This window comes from Podarcis cretensis, assembly GCF_951804945.1.
Source record: "Podarcis cretensis genome assembly, chromosome: 13".
Classification (NCBI taxonomy): Eukaryota; Metazoa; Chordata; class Lepidosauria; order Squamata; family Lacertidae; genus Podarcis; species Podarcis cretensis.
In genome coordinates this window covers 16,934,213-16,952,519 of record NC_137182.1, presented here as the reverse complement: position 1 = coordinate 16,952,519, position 18,307 = coordinate 16,934,213, and the positions used below count along the sequence as shown (strand labels likewise).

The 18,307-nt window shown below is 47.1% G+C and overlaps 1 protein-coding gene and 1 long non-coding RNA gene across 4 annotated transcripts in view; one reads left to right on the top strand and one right to left on the bottom strand.

Annotated features, from left to right (window-relative positions):
• Positions 1-324: 324 nt before the first annotated feature.
• The window catches only part of LOC307200791 (la-related protein 6-like), a 33,017-nt gene continuing 15,034 nt past the window's right edge, over positions 325-18,307 (bottom strand). Inside the window, exons 2-4 of one of the 3 annotated variants that reach the window (XM_079949739.1) lie at positions 7,256-7,426; positions 3,943-4,156; positions 325-2,017 (exon numbers count right to left, since the gene is read on the bottom strand). In XM_079949739.1, the coding sequence (XP_079805865.1) occupies positions 905-2,017; positions 3,943-4,156; positions 7,256-7,416 (1,488 nt within the window). In that variant the 5' untranslated portion in view covers positions 7,417-7,426 and the 3' untranslated portion in view covers positions 325-904. The remainder of the gene's footprint in view (positions 2,018-3,942; positions 4,157-7,255; positions 7,427-18,307) is intronic. The other 2 variants (XM_079949740.1, XM_079949738.1) reach the window with 2 other exon arrangements.
• LOC307201194 lies at positions 2,177-13,677 on the top strand. Its single transcript, XR_013832635.1, has 3 exons — positions 2,177-2,479; positions 11,762-11,829; positions 13,526-13,677. It is a non-coding gene; the product is annotated as an uncharacterized lncRNA (long non-coding RNA).

Here is an 18,307-nt window from a genome sequence, read left to right as displayed (position 1 = left end):
ACACATTTCCCCTTACTTTTTAGGAGGGAAAAAGTAGTCTTATAGTGCAAAAAATACGGTATATATTGTGACACGCACATTAAAAAAATTAAAATCAGAATGTACACGGTGGTCTTTCCGGTGCCTGCTAAAAACATTCTTGTTTAGAGAAGCCCACCAAGAAGCTTAGAAAGTTGGAGGCAATTTTATTGCTTTAACTTTTGTATGTTTTAAAGGACGGTGGTGAGTTTCCCCTCCATTTTCTTGCTGTTGCTTTTGAGTTTTCTTGCGATCGAGAGCCACGCATAAATCTCACGATTTCCATAGACCAAAAAAAACCAAAGAGAAACAACGAGATCATATCCACACCCTTTTTTTTATTGACTGTTGTTTTTTTAAAAAACAGCAGATCCATCACCAATTTCTCACGGCAACACAAGGCAAGCATTCAAAATCTCATCTTATGCACAAACCTGCCGGCATCCATCAAATCTTAAGCCATTCACACTCCATATTCATCGTACCATGCAACCAATCCAGAAGGTCAAGTTCCAAAAACACACACAGAAACAAAGGCGTCGCGGAGAAGGGGAGGGTTGGATGGAGACCAACAGCACCTGAGTCAGAAAGATAATCTTGAAAGCAGAGGTGCAAGTTGAGAACCCCACAAAGCGCCAAAACCACACAAGGCATCGGGGGGGGGGGTAAAGAGAGAGAGAAAGTCAAAAAAGGCCAAAAAAGGAGGAGGAAAACCAAGCTGGGGGAGATTAAGAAGTAGTCTACATGGTGTCTGTACAACACAGTTCTCCACAGCGCAGACAGGCTTTCGGGTCCCTCTCCTTTGACCCCCCAGCCCAGAAATGCTACCTGCTCCCCCCCCCGTAAGCCTATATTAAGTTGACCCCCCCCCCAAGGCTCGCAAAGCTTAGTGCCGCAAAACAGATTTCCCCCGCCCAATAGTGTTGTAGAAGCCCCTGGTGCCATCCGGGCCTTGAGGACGCCGAATCACTTTCAGCCGGGCATGGAGCGATTCAGACACCCTTTTGGAAGTGGGCGCTGAGCTCAGGGGCTCCGGTTTCAGGGAGGGCAGCGGCTGTTGTTGCTGCTGCTGCCTGCAGGCTGGTCCTTGCTGCTTTGGGGGCCACAGAACCCCCACACCGAGCCCGCTCGTCTCCCAGCAGGAGTTGGGCGTCTTCTGCAACCCGCAAGGGCCGTTGCTGGGCTTGGGCGCGGAGAGAGGAGGGAAGCAGAGCGGCCACGACAGCGGCTTGTGCAGGAGCGGTCGAGGGCCGGCGCAGGGCATGCTGAAGAAATTGGGCTTGAAGGCCTGGCCAGCAGAGGCGCAGAAGCCAGCAGTGGGCCAGACTGGAGCAGAGAGGAAGTTCGGAGGCAGGATGGGAGTGGATACCGGCGTGCCGTCGGACTCTGTCGATGAGCTGTAGAAGGAGTCTTCAAAGGCAAGCGGAGGGCCTTCAGGCAACGCGCCGGTCCACATCCTTGCAGGCTTCTCAGCCTCCTCGGCCTCTTCACCGTCTTCCTGACTGGTCATGCTCTTCTTCTTGGAGCCCCTTCCAGAGAGGCTAACCACCTTGATGGTGTCCCCACTCAGGGAGGAGCCAGTGGCTTGGCTGCGAACCAGCTCCTCAAAGGCCTTCCGGGTGCTTTCCAAGCTGTCGTACTCCACCACGGCGCAGCACTTGGTCAAGAGCTCCGGGTACCGCGATGAGCACTTGCTGACATCCGAAGGGAGCTTTTTGCCGGGCCGGAGGATGCGGATGGAGGCAATGTCGCCGAAGGGGCTGAACAGCTTGGTAATGTTGTTGAGGAAGGTCATCTGGAACTGGAGAGAGCTGTGGGGGGCCGGCTCGTACGAAAGGACGTTCCAGGCCAGCAACATCTTGCTCGAAGGGATGTTCACCAGATGTTCGGGGACAGGGGTCTTCCTGCGCACCTTCGTCCCTTCCTCGTTGACCTCCAGCAGCTCCGAAAACTGCAGGGCGTAAAGGGTCACCCGCCAATCTCTGGTTAAATATTTCACCTGGTTATAAAAGGGGGGGGGGAGTAGAAGAGAAAGAGAGAGGCAGTTTTGCATGCTTTAAAGTAATAAATTTATTATTATTATTATTATTATTATTATTATTATTATTAGTTTGATTAGATTGATTGAATTTATATACCGCTCTATACCCGGAGGTCTCGGGTCGGTTCACAGAATGAAATCAAAATATAAAACCACAAAATGCATAATCAAAATAAGAACAACTGCCCAATAACGCCCCCACCCCAAAGAGCAAAGTTTTTAATGTTTGAGGTATTACTGTGTTTATTTGCGCAGACAGGCGGAGACCCCCCAAACCCCAGGCAACCCCCGGGTGGAATAATGACACCTGGCAATGTGTTATGGGATTAAAATTGGCCACAACTTTATTAAACTTTCAGATGTAGGAAGACCTTGGCTTAGGCATTGGGCGAAGATCTGGAGCCGACTGAGGACTAACAGGTAAGCTACACCCTCTGTTGTGAATGTGGGGCGGTCCTAACTCTACCTGACCAACTCCCCTGGCAATGCCCCGCCCCCAGCCAGGATTGGTTAATTGTCAAAGCTAGGCGGGAACCTCCAGGTACCCAGCTGGGGGGGGGGCGAAGCAGGCTACATTGCCGGGATTCTCATAGTCTGGGGGGGGGCTGCAGACAACCACACAAAAGCCACCCCCCCCCAGTTAATGTGGGGAGCGGTTATTGCTGGGGCAATCCAGTCAGATGGGTGGCATACAAATAATAAATTGCTATTATTGTTATTATTATTACCCACCCATCTGACTGGGTTGCCCCAGCCACTCTGGGCAGCTTCCAACACATACAGTATAAAAACAACAAAACGTCAAACATTAAAAACTTCCCCAAACAGGGCTGCCTTCAGATGTCTTCTAAAAGTCTGGTAATTGTTGTTCTATTTCACATCTGGTGGGAGGGCGTTCCACAGGGCAGGTGCCACTACCAAGAAGGCCCTCTGCCTGGTTCCCTGTAACTTCATTTCTCACAGTGAGGGATGGAGCTGTGCAAATATTATTATTATTTGCACAGTTCCACCTTCCTCAGGCACAGCTTGCTAAACATGTGATCACTGCCACAGTGGCTTGGAACAGAGCATACATCGGACAAAGAGTCAGACCATTAGTCCTTCCAGCTTAGCATTGTCTGTACTGAGCTGCAGTGGTTCTTCAGAGATTTGGAACAAGAGTCTTTCCCCTTGGAAATTGCAAGAGATTGAAGCTGGGATCATTGCCATGCAAAGCGGTTGCTTGGCCACTAAGCTACAGCCCCCTTCCCCCAAACTGCCCGAAGACAGAGGTCCATAGCTGTCAACATTTCCCTTTTTTAAAGGGCAATTCCCTTATTCTGAATAGGATTCCTCGCAAGAAAAGGGAAAAGTTGACAGCTATGCAGAGGTCGCAGCTTTGACCTTGGGATCCAAACGCATGCAAAAAATGGAAACAACAATAAATACCAACGAAAGAAGAGTGGCAGATGAAGATGATGGACTTTGCGGAACTGTCGAAGCTGACCGGAAAAATCTGAAACCAAGGTGATCAAACTTTCCAAAAAGACTGGAGTAAATTGATACAAGACTTGAAGGACCATTGTAAGCAGTTAACAACACCAGGAGGGTTGTAAGAAGACTTGTAACGATAATTGTCACTGCCCTTTATTTATTTAAAAATTGTGACGTTCTGAATGAGTGACACGTAAAATGGAAAATATATAAATGCTATGAATTTTGAAAACCGTGAGGCAGGAGAGAGGGAAGTCAACAGGCTCATATGAGCAAAAGAAGTAAAGTGGATAATGAAGATATGTTTAAATATTGTAAAATGGAAAATTAATCAAAATATTATATATATATAAAAGCGCATGCTGCTCCACCCTCCTGCCACGAATGCTTTCTGAGTGCCGCGGCCTTACCTTTTTGAAAGATGTCAGGAGCTTAATGCTGACAAAGCCCAACCTGTTCTTCTGCACGTGTTTCAAGAGGAAGGCATCCTTTGACAGGTTCTCATCAGAGAGGTAGAACTCCACCTGTGAGATGATCCTCCTGATCAGCTGCAAGTCGGGATAGGGCCGGGGGATGCTCTCAAACAGGTCCGGGCTGAGGAGGTCGCTCAGGTCGTAGGGGCTGCTAGCAGGAGGAGAGCGAGGGGGGGGAACCACACACAGAATTACTGCCAGCAGGTCAAAAGCGTGAGCAGATTCACATTGCTTCAGTCGTAAGAGCAGAAGATACAGTGGTACCTCAGGTTACAGACGCTTCAGGTTACAGACTCCGCTAACCCAGAAATAGTGCTTCAGGTTAAGAACTTTGCTTCAGGATGAGAACAGAAATTGCGTGGTAGCAGCAGGAGGCCCCATTAGCTAAAGTGGTACCTCAGGTTAAGAACAGTTTCAGGTTAAGAGCGGACCTCCAGAACGAATTAAGTTCTTAACCCGAGGTACCACTGTACCTGGCAGATCAGACCAAAGGCTTATGTCCAGCATTTTTTTGTTTTGGGTGGTGGTGGTTGGTATTTGTTTTCTTAATATTATTATTATTATTTTACTTTGACAAAGGATTAATAATAATAAATAAACAAGAATAAAATGTGCATGCCACCCTCAAGACCATTCCATTGTAACTATCCAACCTCCCAAAATTTCAACGCCTCTTGCGATGGCTTGACCCCTTTCTGTTTTAACGGTACAAATTCTATAGACACCTTCCATATCTCCTCAAAATCCTGTGTATTAAGGTCTTACCTTAATGGCACATGTTAATTTATCATTAATAGCTATAACCCCACACCTCTTTATACCATTCTTCCATTTTATATTCTGTTTGCCCCTTCCACTTCCTAGCTATAATAATTCGTGCAGCTGTCAATAAATTTGTGAGCAAGTCCTTCACAGCCTGCAAACCTTCCACCCCATCGTAAATTGATAATAATGTTACCTCTGGACTTTCAGTTGGATTTAACCCAGTGATATCTGTTATCTCCTTATACACCCTTTGTCAGAAAATTGTACAGTCATACCTTGGGTTGAATGTGCTTCAAGTTGAGTGTTTTCAAGTTACACTCCGTGGCAACCAGGAAGTAACAGAGCTCGTTACTTCCGAGTTTCGCCACTCGCGCAAACGTTCAAAATGACGTCTCGCGCATGCGCGACAGCAGCAAAACGCTACCCACGCACGCGCAGACATGCGGTTGCGTTTTACGTTCTATTCAGGATGCAAACGGGGCTCCGGAACGGATCCCATTCGCATCCTGAGGTACCACTGTACATATTTACACCCCCACCATATGTGAACGTAATTCCCAGTTTCCTGGCACTATACAGGTCCAGCATTCTGACTGAATAGCGGTCAATCTGCTGTCTCTGTGAGGCCTGCAAAAGAGTTCCCACATACTAGGTGTACTCAATAGGAGTAAGCCGCTGAAATTCAAAGATGCCACACTTAATATTGTGGGAGGTGGGGGCTGAGGAAAGCCCCACCCCACATAATCACAAGAAGTAGCACACGCACACCATTTGAATGGCAATGACCACCAACTTGGGGGTAGGTAAAGGTAAAGGTAAAGGTACCCCTGCCCGTACGGGCCAGTCTTGACAGACTCTGGGGTTGTGCGCCCATCTCACTTAAGAGGCCAGGGGCCAGCGCTGTCCGGAGACACTTCCGGGTCACGTGGCCAGCGTGACATCGCTGCTCTGGCCAGAGCCAGAGCCAGAGCCAGAGCCGCACACGGAAACGCCGTTTACCTTCCCGCTGGTAAGCGGTGCCTATTTATCTACTTGCACCCGGAGGTGCTTTCGAACTGCTAGGTTGGCAGGCGCTGGGACCGAGCAGCGGGAGCGCACCCCGCCGCAGGGATTCGAACCGCTGACCTTTCGATCGGCAAGCCCTAGGCGCTGAGGCTTTTACCCACAGCGCCACCTGCGTCCCTACCAACTTGGGGGAGGGGGGCCCAAATGCACCTTGGCTCCAAGGAGCTGGCTCCTGTGCTCCTCAGGCTTGGTTCCCCTCAGAGGCAGTTTAGGGGAGGGCAACCGGTCCCCCCCTTACAGGGCACCGGGCCAAGAGGGGGCTGCAACAACGAGGAACAATGGAAGGCGAGAGTCTGGCGGAGAGCAGGATTTTGGCATTTCACACTGCACCGCTGAAATTTTAAAGCCTGAAGTCCACCACTGTTTCCCCCTCCCCCCCCACATTGCACATTACATTTTTTTAGATGCAGCGACTGGCACTGTACACAATATTCCAAATATTGGTTGCCCTGCAAATTCTAGATGAAAAGCAACAACTCCAACTGCTGAAAGCTTTCTTGACAGTTTCATGATTGTTCTAGAGCCACCAGAGCCTCTGAGCTCTTGTTTAAGAGATTTTTCTGCTTTGAGCAGGGCTTATTCCCAGAGTTTCCCAAACTTGGGTCTCCCAACTGTTTTTTTGGACTACAGCTCCCATCATGCCTAGCTTACAAGATCAATGGTCAGGGATGATGGGAATTGTAGTCCAAAGACCTAAGTTTGGGAAACACTGGTCTAGTTTGAAAGAAGGTCATCAATTTCCCTCTCAGCCTAGAGCAGGCTTTCTCAACCTTGGGTCCCCAAAGTTCGCTGGACTACAACTCTCATCATCCCTTGCTAGCAGGACCAGTAGGCAGGGATGATGGGAGATGTAGTCTGACAAGCTCTGGGGCCCCAGGCTGAGAGGGCACTTCTTCTGCACACCACTGGGATCGCGACAGCTAGAGCAACAGCCCGTCCACTTGCTCGCAACAGGGATAAGAGAGGGAGAAGGTTTCAAGGCAGCCTCAAGAAGCAGTATCTCCAGAGGAGGACCATTGAGGAACATGACCTGGGATGGACGCAGGTGGTGCTGTGGTCTAAACCACTGAGCCTCTTGGGCTTGCATATCAGAAGGTCAGCGGTTTGAATCCCCGTGACGGAATGAGCTCCCGTTGCTCTGTCTCGGCTCCTGCCAACCTAGCAGTTCAAAAGCACGCCAGCACAAGTAGATAAATAGGTACCGCTGTGGCAGGAAGGTAAACAGGGTTTCTGTGCACTCTGGTTTCCTTCCAATTGCGCCAGAAGTGGTTTAGTCCTGCTGGCCACATGACCCGGAAAGCTGTCTGTGGGCAAATGCCAGCTCCCTTGGCCTGAAAGCGAGATGAGCGCCACAACCCCATAGTCGCCTTCGACTGGACTTAACCGTCCAGGGGTCCTTTACCTTTACCTTTCTACTTACCCGTCCAGAGTCTCTGCCAGCTCCTCCTTGGTCAGCAGAGGGAAAGACCTGTTGGTGTGAGGGAAGAAGTGGAGAGTGGAGTACGGGCCACCCTGGACCGGAACCGGACTGCTGCGCTTCAGGTGGGAGGCCAAGGCCATCTCAGGATTGCACAGGGCCATCGCCCTTCATCTGTTGAGATGGAGAAGAGGGTGGTTGGGGTGGGGAGTCACACAACAGCACAGCCCTCCAACAAGACTCCCCATGCCCAGAAGATCATTGGGAGCACCTGGAAAAACAACCAAACAGGTAGAGCGTGAGACTCAATCTTGGGGTCATGGGTTCGAGTCTCACATTGGCCAAAACATTCCTGCTTCATGACCCTCATGGTCCCTTTCAGTTCTGCAGCTCTATGATCAAACGCTTCCTGCAAGGCTCTCAGCTATAGGCCAGGCATCCCCAAACTCAGCCCTCCAGCTGTTTTGGGACTACAATTCCCATCATCCCTGACCTCTGGTCCTGTTAGCTAGGGATCATGGGAGTTGTAGTCCCAAAACAGCTGGAGGGCTGAGTTTGGGGATGCCTGCTATAGGCGATATCAGTTTCAAGCCAATTCAACTGCTCAGCTTTAAGAAAGAGCAACACAATCGAAAAACTACTTTCAGCCCTGGATTGGGACACAAATTAAGGTTTTAAAGCAACCAAGCTGCTATGCGTTAATATACAAATACAGACCTTTTTTTAAAACAACCTTTTTTGGAGAAGGAGATAAAGAATAAAGGGGGGGGTGTTTTACAGTCGTGAAGGCAGTAACTGAAAAATCTTCAGACTTTCCGCATTGAGAAACGAAAACAAACTGAGAGCACCAGCTGGAAGGCTGGGAAAGTAACGTCCAGCAAAGGGAGGAATAATTGAATAGATCGAGCATTTGACTATTTTGAAGAAATAATTGTATACACAACTGATAGGCGGATAGCTGGAGGTCTTTACTTCTCTCCCTTTTCTCTTTACTTTTATCTCCCTTGGGAGTTTATCATTATTCTTATATTATTGCTCTCTCTCACACACACACACACGCTCTCTCTCTCTCTCTCTCATTGTACCTTGGTAAGAACTGCACACAGAGGAAGGGAAAGGAGAGTTTGTACCCCTTTTGAGAGCCTGTAAGAAGAAGGGGAAGAGCCCAGGTGAGAGCTGGGAGGGTACACCTTCCTCTGTAGGGGATGAAAATTAAGATAAGGAAGGATCTTGTAGTTTCTTTTTCTGTTCCTTCTACCTTCTTATTTTGTTTCTTTACTTCCTGTTTGTTTCTTTTATTGTATTGTGAAAACTTGCCAAAAAAAAATAGAAGCTACTTTCAGCACCTGTGCAAAGCTACAATTGTGAGGGGGCTTGGAGGCAGAGGTGATAGAGCAGTGACAGTTAAGCCATTTCATTTCTCTATCTAAAGTCATCCCTTAATTGCTGTTCTGCCACTCTTTGCAACAATTTCAAGTTCCTAGTCCTTAACAGTCAAGGCCTCTTGTCTATGCCTCTTCTTTTGCCCCCATTCATTTCCCACAGGCCCCTCAACTTGCACACCAAACCTCCCATCCCTCCCTTCCTTTTTTCATGTATAACTTTTATTAAATTTTCTGTCTTACAATTTAGAATATTCGTTTAAGCAACCTTAAAATGCCAATGGCTTCCTTTCTTCTCTTTCCATGGTTCATTTTGCATATCATAAATCCCTGCATATTTTACATAAACTAAACCATTCAGTAATCCATTATTACATCCATCAAAACTTGTTTACACTGTTGAATTTATTGTAATGCTACCAAGGTTTTCAAGTGTACACAATTTCCTCCCCCATATATTCAATAAACATTTTCCTATCTTCTTTAAAAGTATGTTCTTCTTCTTCTCTTATTCTGTATGACATCCCTCACTTCCCAATACTCAAGTACTGGTTGCTAGTTCCAGAAAAGGCACTCTGCATATGCCTAAAGACACATGTTTCCATTTTACCCTTCTGCTTGTCTCCCTATCCTCACTGAATCAAGATAGAGGTCAAGAATGAGTTTTGTCCTTAAGTCTCTTTTCAGGGTACCCTCCTGCTGCCAATTGAGAGACCATTTTTAAAGTGAAATAATGAAAAGAAACATGAACATCCCAGAGCCAATATACTCTGGTGTGTGGCAGGCCCTCTGGAATATACATTTCAACCCTAACCCACCCTTGCAGCTATAATGGTTCAGAAGAAGCTTTACCTAGATTCGAAGAACTCCTGCCAACGAGAGTCGCTCCAGGAGACTTTTGACTTCTTCGACTTTCCAAAATGGAGGTTCAGGGAAGAGGAAGGAAGAGGGGAAACAGAGACAAGAGCTACAGAGTGATGGGTGGAGAGCAAAGCCTCTGTACTGCTAGGAAGCAGGTTCTTAAGAGAGAAAGGAGCTCCATGAGGGACAGAGGGAAAAATCAGGTGGTGGTCCTTGAAAATTAAGGCAGCAAGAGGAGGAGGAGGAATGGCCTAAACAGAGATCTGCAGGTGAAGTCAATCTCCATCATTAGGTTCAATAGTTAACAGCTGAAACAAGGGAGCTTTGTGTGAGGAGACACATCAGTTTTCTCCTGTGCATGTTTACTCAAGGTCTCTCCAGACCGATGTGGGGTTTTTGTGGCCAGTATTTCCTGCAGCATATCACTGATGCACTCAATAATAGTGCACGAGTCGTGAATTTATTCTGCAGTGCTTCCCTAACGTTTTCACACTGTGGCCACGTTCACAACATTACGTTTGAAACACTCTGATACCATGCTTAAACAGTCGTGGCTCCCAACACCCCACCCCAAATTTCTGAGAGAATAGGGTGCTGGACGTTGTTTAGCAGCCCATTTTCCCCTCACAGAGCTACCGCTCTCTCAGAGTGGTTTCACAATCTGTCCGTCTTCACAGGGAACTCTGGGAATTGTGGCTCTGTGAAGGGAAAAGGAATCACCTAACAACTCTCAGCACCCTTAACAAACTACTGCTCCCAGAATTCTTTGGGGGAACCCATGGCTGTTTAAAGCAGTATTTTTGTTGGCATCCGTCTGTCTCTAGAGTATGCATGGCCAAACTTGGCCCTCCAGCTGTTTTGGGACTACAACTCCCATCATCCCTAGCTAACAGGACCAGTGGTCAGGGATAATGGGAACTGTAGTCCCAAATCAGCTGGAGGGCCAAGTTTGGCCATGCCTGCTCTAGAGGCAATGGAGTGCGCCTCTGGGGGGGAAGTAAAACTATTGGAGAATCACAGCACCTGCTGTGGCTGCAGAGACCAGTAATTTTTAACTGCTGCCTCCTGTGTTGGAATCGGTTCTGCCTTCCCCAAATGCAAAGCTTGCTTTAAAGGTAAAGGTAAAGGGACCCCTGGCCATTAGGTCCAGTCGTGACCGACTCTGGGGTTGCGGCACTCATCTCGCTTTATTGGCCATGAGAGCCGGCGTACAGCTTCCAGGTCATGTGGCCAGCATAACTAAGCTGCTTCTGGAGAACCAGAGCAGCACACGGAAACGCCGTTTACCTTCCCGCTGGAGCGGTACCTATTTATCTACTTGCACTTTGACATTCTTTCGAACTGCTAGGTGGGAAGGAGCAGGGACCAAGCAACAGGAGCTCACCCCGTCGCGGGGATTCGAACCGCTGACCTTCTGATCAGCATGTCCTAGGCTCTGTGGTTTAACCCACAGCACCACCCACGTCTCCTAAGCTTGCTTTACGGTGGTGCAAAATGTGTTTCATTGGGTTGTTTCTATCCTTAGTACTATGTGCATCACTTGCTGAAATCCGTCTGTCTCGAGAGACAATGGAGTGCGCCTCTGGGGGTGAAGTCAAACCACTGCATGAGCAGCACTAAAGTGACCTACCAGGGGCGCAAGCCTGCACCGTGTGTATGGCGGTCCTAGGCTGCCCAAACGACAAGATTCTCTCGCTGGTGGGGTCCAAAGGAAAACAGAGCAATACATTTAGCACCAGCTTGGCTGCAGGAGTTGCTGGAAGGAGGTGTGCAAGGCACCATTCAACTTTCTTAGGGAGTCCACTCTGGATTTGTGTATGGCTTACTTCAGGCTTCCTTAACCTCGGCTCTCCAGATATTTTTTGGCCTACAACTCCCATGATCCCTAGCTAGCAGGACCAGTGGTCAGGGATGCTGGGAATTGTAGTCTGAGGGGGGAGGGAGGAAAAATGGGGGGGGGGGAAATAAGGATGATATGTTTCTGGATAATATGTTTTGTTTTAATTTTGAATAAAAACATTATTTTTAAAAAAAGAAAAGAAAGAAAAATATGGTAAGTTGGTCAGTTAAGCCAGATTGATTTGTATGCTGTCGGCGGATTTTTGTTGTTGTCTTGTTGGGCTGTGTATGTGATAAAGGCGAACCATATCGGGGTGAAGGCGTCTTCATCTGTTTGGCCCCGTGTCAGTTTCAGTTTATTGGTTAGTTTTTCTAATGCTGCTTCTCGTACTATTTGATATCATTGATCTATGCTTGCTCCTGACAGGTCTCTCCAGTGTCTGGCTATGATGCTTCTGGCTGCTGAGATTAGATGGGTTATGAGCTCTTTATGATGTGAGTCGCATTATTATCTTGGAAGACCCCCAAAACACACACATACATACCCCACTCATACACAAAAACAGATCTCACTACAGCCAACCAAAGACAACCAACCACACCCTAGGCTACACCCAACCTCCTTCACCACCAAGGAAATACAACAAGTGAATAGTAAGAGAACCCACACATCTGACCCTGACCCACAGAAAACCCCACACATACACTAAGTAGAAGAATAGAAGCCTTGCCACCCCACCCAACCCACCATTCCCCCTCCCTTTCTCTTCCCCTTTTCTTCCTAACCTAACAATGTATGTGACATTAATGTCTCACAACAAATGAAACTGATCTGTAGAAAACACAACTTGAAAAAAGAGAGACAATGCACGTAATTTTTGTAAACTAAGAAATATTTAATAAAAAATATATTTTAAAAAACCCAAGCACAAGTCAGTTGGTGAGTTGATCTAACGGAAAACGAAACTGTGTCTTTTCTTTTAAGCAAATGCTTCCAGAACCTAAGATGGTGTCTGTTTGATCTTACGATCCTTCAGGGACTACGTTCTTAATTGTTCGTTGTTGCCATAGAAAGAAAAGTAACTGGCGTTGCTATAAATCAGCTAGGGCTGATGTACATTGTAATCCAAGATGTCTGGAAGGAACCAGCTTGGTGAAGACAGTTACGAATAATTTAACCTCAAGATTTTAATAGCTATATGTAGCATAACTCTCATATTTCAGGAATATCCGTTTATGCACATATATTTGATCATATTCATGGAACGGTTGCAATTTGTTTTTAGGAAAGCCTGACTTGATTATTCACTAAACAAAAACAAAAATTTACTCTTGGAAAAAAAGAAGAAAAGCCCATATTTTATGGACCAAAATAAAGGGAAACAATGTCAAATGAACCCCCCAGGTGGAAATAACAGGGCATGCACCTAACTTTTCCAAATCCAGTTTGTTGATTGGAAAACTATAAAATCAACAGGGACCCCCCGTATAATTTACCCCCCAAATCAGTCCTTTTTATGCCATACATAATGAGCACCGCAGACAGACGTAATTTCTGCCACTTTCTCTCTAGCACACAATGGGCTCAAATCAGCATTGGACGGGAGCCTCAATCTTTATGTATGCCAAATGAGACAATAAAGGTTTCATGCTGGATAAAAGGAGCCCATGTCGGGCCAGTTTGATCAAGTGTGAAATTGTGCCATTGCTGAACCAGTTTGGTGACTTGCAAAATTGTCTTTTTCTCTCCCCTCTAATAATTCCCGCCCCCCCCCCCATGAAGCCATCCCACCTACACACATACACACAAACTTCCCCCGCCTTGACTTCGAGGTTCACATCGGGCTTTGGGCTTTGGCAGGTACAATTATAGCTTCTCTCGTTACATTTCTTTAAATACCGATGATTTTTCAAAGCACCCTCCAAAAGAAATAACATAAAGGGAGACAATTAAACAGCCAACATCCCAAAGGTTTTCATTAACTGTGACTCGCCAGAGTTATATGTGAGCTTGTGTTACCATAGATACAGTTGCTGGAGTTATTATGGTCCCAGGTTTGGGCTTATTTGGTGTTGTGCGCCGGCTCGTGTAATATAAATATATACTTGTGTGCAAAGATATGTTTCTCCTTCTGTCAGCCCCATCTGCTGCTACCTGGCCCTGAAATGATGTTCTTGTTTTCTTGTCTAGGAGAGACAAGATGGGAGTGGGGTGGTGGAGAACAAGCCAAAATACAAAAGCAGAAGAAGAAAATTGAACAGGAAGAGGAAAAACAGATGCCAATGGACATCTGCTGGACAGAATAAAATGGAAAGAAACAGCTAGTTGGCAAACCCCACCCCACCCCCCAAAAAACCCCAGATGTTGGAGGGGACTGAAATAGAACTTGGGTGTCTTATATTTCATTATTTATTTTTAAACATTTCTATTGATGCTTCAGAATTATGGTGCTGGAAGAGACTCTTGAGAGTCCCATGGACTGCAAGAAGATCAAACCCATCCATTCTTAAGGAAATCAGCCCTGAGTGCTCACGGGAAAGACAGATCCTGAAGCTGAGGCTCCAATACTCTGCCCACCTCATGAGAAGAGAAGACTCCCTGGAAAAGACCCTGATGTTGGGAAAGATGGAGGGCACAAAGAGAAGGGGACGACAGAGGATGAGATGGTTGGATAGTGTTCTCGAAGCTACCAGAATGAGTTTGACCAAACTGCAGGAGGCAGTGGAAGACAGGAGTGTCTGGCGTGCTCTGGTCCATGGAGCCACGAAGACTAAACGACTAAACGACAATAGACAAGATGACGCTCATGACCCCTTCTATGATTTGAATAGCTCACAAATTCATTCATTGTTCCTGAAACACTACCCCTGGTGTATTTCCTAGTGATGAGCGACAATCCTCAGGATGGAAACAGGCAATGCAAGTATCACAACACGTGGTCTCCCATCCAATGTAAAACCATACCACACCCTGCTTAGCTTTGCAAATGTGCTAGCATTTTTATTGCTGCGCCAAGGCAAGGAAAGGCCACATCTGGCAAATGCAGTACTACATGTTGCCAGCCCTTAGCCTGCCCTCTGAGTTGGAATAATATGGCAGTGGGGAAAAGAGAAGTGAATGTTCTTGGACAAGAAAAGAAATGAAAAGAAAAGAATACCTCCGGTTACATACGCTTCAGGTTACATACGCTTCCGGTTACAGACTCCGCTAACCCAGAAATAGTACCTCGGGTTAAGAACTTTGCTTCAGGATGAGAACAGAAATCATGCTCCGGCGGTACGGCAGCAGCAGGAGGCCCCATTAGCTAAAGTGGTGCTTCAGATTAAGAACAGTTTCAGGTTAAGTACAGACCTCCGGAACAAATTAAGTACTTAACCTGAGGTACCACTGTAATTAATTCAGCCACTGGGAACTAGATGTACTTCTTTGGGGTCTTGAATTTTGGAGCGATGGGGCAGGCAGAAAATAGATCAGCATCTTACAGGTAGATCTCCAAGTGATCTGCAGTGGACCGGCACAGGTTTCTGGCTCCCACAGTTTAACAACAGTGGCCACAAAATGGCTTTCTCCTCCTGCTTCTAAATCAGGTGGATAAAACCTGAGCTTTGCACTTGGCTCTGTTTTTGAGATCTAACAAGCCTGCAGTCTGACCAGCTCCACCTGAAGCCTTCACAGCGGCCCATCTCACAGAAAATTGGACTTCAATAAGGGATACTTGAGGTTGCCGGCGCTCTGCCAACAGATTCGCCCTCAAGTTGTGTGGACTGTTGCGTTAGCAGAAAAAAAAACCCCGTCTTGGCAGCTTCATGCGATCCACTGTCCTCCTTTGCAACTTGGCAACCTTTTATCACATATTTGTGCCATGGCGATTGTACAGGAAATCCAACTCAAACACAGAGGGCTGCAGAGGGGCTTATTGATCTAATTTGTATTTTCACATCCTTTATTAATCTTTTGTCATGCTTAAGTTTCCTAAGCAATGCACCTGCTGCGCTGCATTTTCCTTCATTCAAGTTTCTGGAAAGAAAACAAACAGGTGAACACAATTTCTCCTACTCTAGAGGCTAAGACCCAAACGAAAGGATTCAAGTTGCAAGAAAATCCTATGATTCTTCCTGAGATCCATCTTGATTAGGGGTGGAAACATTTTTTCCGTTTCTCATTTTTCCATTTTCACTAATATATTCATGGGGGGGGCACACTTTCACCTAATATATGCAATTTTGTAAACATCGCTTGCGGTCAGAGAAATTCCTAAATTTGGATAAGCGCAAACATTGAAAGATGGCCGTGTTTTGGTTCTCACATTGTTCCAGGAAGGGTGGATTTGAAAGGGTCAGTTTTAAAGGCAAACTGAATCCAATCACTGCCCCACCCCTAACCTTGGTAGCGACTGGCCCTCCACGTTTCAATTCAAAATTCTGAAAATGAGTCCGTTCCTACAGTGACATTCTGCTACTCCAACCCCATAATACATAGAACAGAGTGGAGGGCTGGGTGAGGGATCCTACTTCACTTTGCTAAGAGACTCCAGTGCAGCCTAATGTCTGGGATGGTGTGGGTGTGTGGGTGAGAGAAAGAGAGAGAGAGAGAGAGAGAGAGAGAGAATGCCAAAATGGTGGGAGGAAGAGCAGGAAAGATGAGGAAAAGAGGTTCAGATCACAAAAAAGTGTTCAAGCGGACCTTTTGTAGCTCTGAACTGACCGCCTCGCTGGGCTGCTGTTAAACACAGACCTTTTTTGCATAACAAGCATGTCGTGCTTATAATTCCACCTTGGGCTACCAGGTGTTATTTTAAATGCGACTTCTGCTTCCCAGAGCTGCAGTAATTGGACAGCTCACAGGAAGAACGGCAAATGCGTACGGCACAAGCTGCCACCAGGCTGTGACACTCCTGAGACACACACACACACACACAGCTCTCTTCTACCCAACGCTACTGTACTACAAAGGGGAATAGAAGGAGGTGGCTTTCCCAAACTTTATTAGGTCCGTTTTTGTCACATGCCAAAACTGTCATTGATGCTGTCCGCCGAGTACACCCACTTGTGAGTGTGCTTGCTGCCATTTGAGAAGCTTTCTACTTTCAACCAAAAACATACCGCCACTGTTTGATGGCAGCATTCGCACTCCTTTAATGGTTAGGAGCCTGGCTAAGTGGCAGTGGTCTGGGGGCTGGCCTTGCAGAATTATTTGGTTTCATTTGGAGGGGTTTTTTTGTGGGGGAGCAATGAACGCACAATGGGAGCCTTAGACAGCACCTCCCACCCCTCAAGAATCAGGGCTGGGTTCATACTTGTATTTACAGCATTCACTGCCCAATAATAGTAAAATCTCTGGGCAGTGTACCATAAAACCAACAACATCTTACAGGTTCTTCAACACAGCTTGGAAACACGCTTGTTTTATTCGCTCTTAAGATAGCGTAACCAAATTCAACACGATGGTTCCAGAGTTTGAGAAGTAGGTTTCTGCCTGTGTTTGCATAGAATTTGTATTGAATCAAGATGGCAGACAGAACCTCTCAAAGCCACACCGATTTTAACCACTGGTTTCAACGATGTGTCTGTTGTTGTTGCTGCTGCTGCTGCTGCTGCTGTTTTCTTGGAATTCCAAAGCAAAACAGATAGCCAAACAGAATATGAGCACCTACCACTTAGAAATTAAGTGGGCCCATGCTGTTCCCCGCTGTTTGCGCCTGGATGTGGGTTTCAAAGCCGAATAAAACAAACGAGGCCTGTCAGCCTTTCCCTCCCCTGCCAGAAGAAACTAACAAGAGATCCTTCCCTTCCCCAGTCGCTTTTTCAAAGTTCTCCACTGCCTCGAGGCACTAATCAAAAGGTAGGCAGCAACTGACTGCTCTCCACTCGGTGCTGAAGGCAGCTCCCTGCGCCCCCCCTGCCCCCCCCCGCCCAAGGCTGCAGGCCTCAAAGGATTGCTAGACACGGCTGGCCTCATTAGGGAAACCTGCGGACAGGCACAGCCGCAGCAAGGGTGAGGCACCCTGGGCTGCCAGCGCCACCTAATGAGGCACCCGGATCCCAAGGCACCCTGCTGACACTGACAGAGCTTCAGAAAGGGCGTTTTGCCATCTTTCTCTCATTATTGTTATTGGGTTGTTGTTTTTTAAGCGAGAGAACGGGCAGCATAATGTCAGTCCAGCTAATTTTCTAGGTAACTGTGCAGAATACCTCCCTCCGTTCCGAGGGAGACAGGGAGGCACAAAGCCTAGATACCCTGAAGCTATTACGCCTCCTTCACAGATGCAGGCCGCCATCTTTTCTTCCCTTCCTCCCCTTTGTTCTTTCCATACTACAGTAGTACCTCGGGTTACAGATGCTTCAGGTTACAGACGCTTCAGGTTTCAGACTCCGCTGACCCAGAAATAGTACCTCGGGTTAAGAACTTTACCTCAGGATGAGAACAGAAATCGTGCGGCAGCGGGAGGCCCCATTAGCTAAAGTAGTACCTCGGGTTAAGAACGGACCTCCAGAACAAATTAAGTTCTTAACCTGAGGTAGCACTGTACAAGCTGCCAGGGCAACGTACAACTGGGAAACATGAAGCGCCATTAAAAATAATTCAAATAAGCACCAGTCAAATAAGCAAAGTCCTGTCAGCGTAAAAAGGCCTTTAAGAGATGCCTGGGAATCAAAGGCTTTGGGAAGGAGGCCTTCTGTCAGAGGCCTGGTGCCTCCTTCCCAAAGCCCAGGCTTCTGCCTGGCTTAGTGAGGGAGGCCTGATGTCACGCACACCATGTCAGCCCCCCATCGCCTTGAAAGCTGGTGCCTCTGGCCTTGTTCACCTATGAAAAACACGCCACTGTCCCTAACCAATCCTACATGTATAAGTGGGGACGGTGTTCTTTCCCGCCTCAAATATGACGATCAGATAGGCACTGAGATTTAATGGATGCTATCTCAGCGAGGCTTTGAATCAACTTTATGCCACCATCCTTTTTTCCCATAGTTG